General features: G+C 42.3%; 1 protein-coding gene across 2 annotated transcripts in view; it reads right to left on the reverse strand.

The window, feature by feature from the left end:
- The window catches only part of LOC101854228 (microfibril-associated glycoprotein 4), a gene marked incomplete at its 3' end in the record, with an annotated part of 18857 nt that overhangs the window by 9486 nt on the left and 7325 nt on the right, over nucleotides 1-2046 (reverse strand). Inside the window, 2 exon segments of one of the 2 annotated variants that reach the window (XM_005112964.3) lie at nucleotides 427-546; nucleotides 985-1641. In XM_005112964.3, coding sequence (XP_005113021.3) covers nucleotides 427-546; nucleotides 985-1581 — 717 coding nt within the window. 2 annotated transcript variants of the gene reach the window in all.

Below are 2046 nucleotides of genomic sequence, written 5' to 3' on the forward strand. Positions count from 1 at the left end.
CTAGTCTAGGTGTGAATGTAGTGTGTTCATTTAGTCGGCCTCTAGTCTAGGTGTGAATGTAGTGTGTTCATTTAGTCGGCTAGTCTAGGTGTGAATGTAGTGTGTTCATTTAGTCGGCCTCTAGTCTAGGTGTGAATGTAGTGTGTTCATTTAGTCGGCCTCTAGTCTAGGTGTGAATGTAGTGTGTTCATTTAGTCGGCCTCTAGTCCACCAACATCTCTTTCTACCCATTTCCTTTGTTTTCATGCTAGACGACACTGCGTTATCAGTTCATTGCAAACGTTTGATCAAGAATGATGTTTAGAAAAGTTTACGGGTTCTTGGGCTGATTTTTATTTTTAGAACTGGTTCTCTTTAGCAAACTAGATCCATACACAGAATGTTTTTTTAAGTCGGAGTCTGCTGTACTTGAAGAGAGCTACTCACCTGTATCTCGCTGCCAGATCCCGCTCCAAGGTCCCCAATCTGTTGGAGAAACTCTTTCTTTGTCTTCTCCACAATTGCTTTCATGCTTTCAATGTACTCCTCCACCATGTCGCTCAGGACCTGTAGAGTGGCCACGCTTAAATGTTACGAAGAGAGGAGACTTTTCTGTCACACGACATTCTCCCTGCGCAAAGAGCTAATGACGACACAGCGGAATAGTTTTGAGAAATGAAATATTGTTGTCACTACAACAAGGGGGGAATGCTGGACGGAATAAAACGTAGTTAGATTTCAAACCAGGCATTGTGTTTGAGCTGACACTAGGTCACGTGCTTCATTTCATCTGCTCCTCTTTTTGCCTACCCTACTTACATTATCACAGATCTACACACTTTATGAAAACATCTACCCCCCCCCCCAAAAAAAAACGCATATTTTTTCTAAGAACTGGTGAGAATGTAGTTTGTTCCGATATCTGGGTGAGCTCTACCTGTGTAAATGTTATTCACCTGATACTCGGGAACAAACACACCCGAGAACCTGGAGAGAGACACTCACCTGTAGCTGGTTCTTCAACTGGCTCTCAGACCTCGCTTCAAGAACCTCCGCTGTCGCCGTTATGTTTTCCAGTATATCTTGTTTCTGTGAGCTCAGTTGCTGAAAACATGCATTCTGGTTCTGTTCCACAATTTCGCTGAGCATCTGAACAGTGAGATCCCTTTTACGCATGACCAAAACAGGCAGACTTTTGAGCCACAAAACGTTTTCTTGGAGAGTGAAGCTGACCAAGTCACATCGGTATTGACCGACTGTGTTATTGGTTGCCACAGGCCACGTAAGTCTCAAAAAGCTTTCACCAACAGATCCGATTTTCCCCTCAGCAAATACATCTTTGGATTTTTGTCTGACTTCCGCATCATCGCCGCTCTTTATCTCTGCCACGCTGTTCCACTCATCATGATCCCATTTGAGTATTCTCATAACGAGAATGTCAGAAACGTCGGGTATGGGATACAGATTGAAACATTCCAGTGACACGTTGGCAGTTTGTCCTACTTCTACCTCAGGTGTGGTTACGTTCAGCACACAAGCACTTGAGGACAGGAACAGCGCTGCTGCCAGAATCAGCTTCCGTGATGCCCAGTTGGCGTCCATTCTTCTAGAACAGCGGGGGTTCTAGGGCAGAAATATCTATAAATAGCTTTGCCAAGAAATCTGAATGGAGTATTGAAAAAAACAAACAAACGAAAAACATTAAGCCAAGATAATAACAGGAATGTAATTATTTTGCAATAAAAGATTGAAAGACCTCAGAATTAGCCAAACATTTTCTTTCGAAATGTTCAAGTCGACACTCAGAAACTATATCGGAGGGAGGGGGTTTATCCTCAGAATATGTCGTAAAATTTCTAAACATTCAAAAGATAGAGATAGATTTTCTTTTATTCTAGGGATTTTTACATAAGTCACAAAGATACATTTGCTCGTTAAAAGAGATGTTTGATTGGAAAAAAGAAGCAAATCACACCGGAGCACCCACCAACCACCTACATACCCAAATCTCTGTCACCGATTGTTTCCGCCACTCTTGTGGGTACACCATATATATATATATGTGTG

This window comes from Aplysia californica, unplaced genomic scaffold (assembly GCF_000002075.1).
Source record: "Aplysia californica isolate F4 #8 unplaced genomic scaffold, AplCal3.0 scaffold01513, whole genome shotgun sequence".
Classification (NCBI taxonomy): domain Eukaryota; kingdom Metazoa; phylum Mollusca; class Gastropoda; order Aplysiida; family Aplysiidae; genus Aplysia; species Aplysia californica.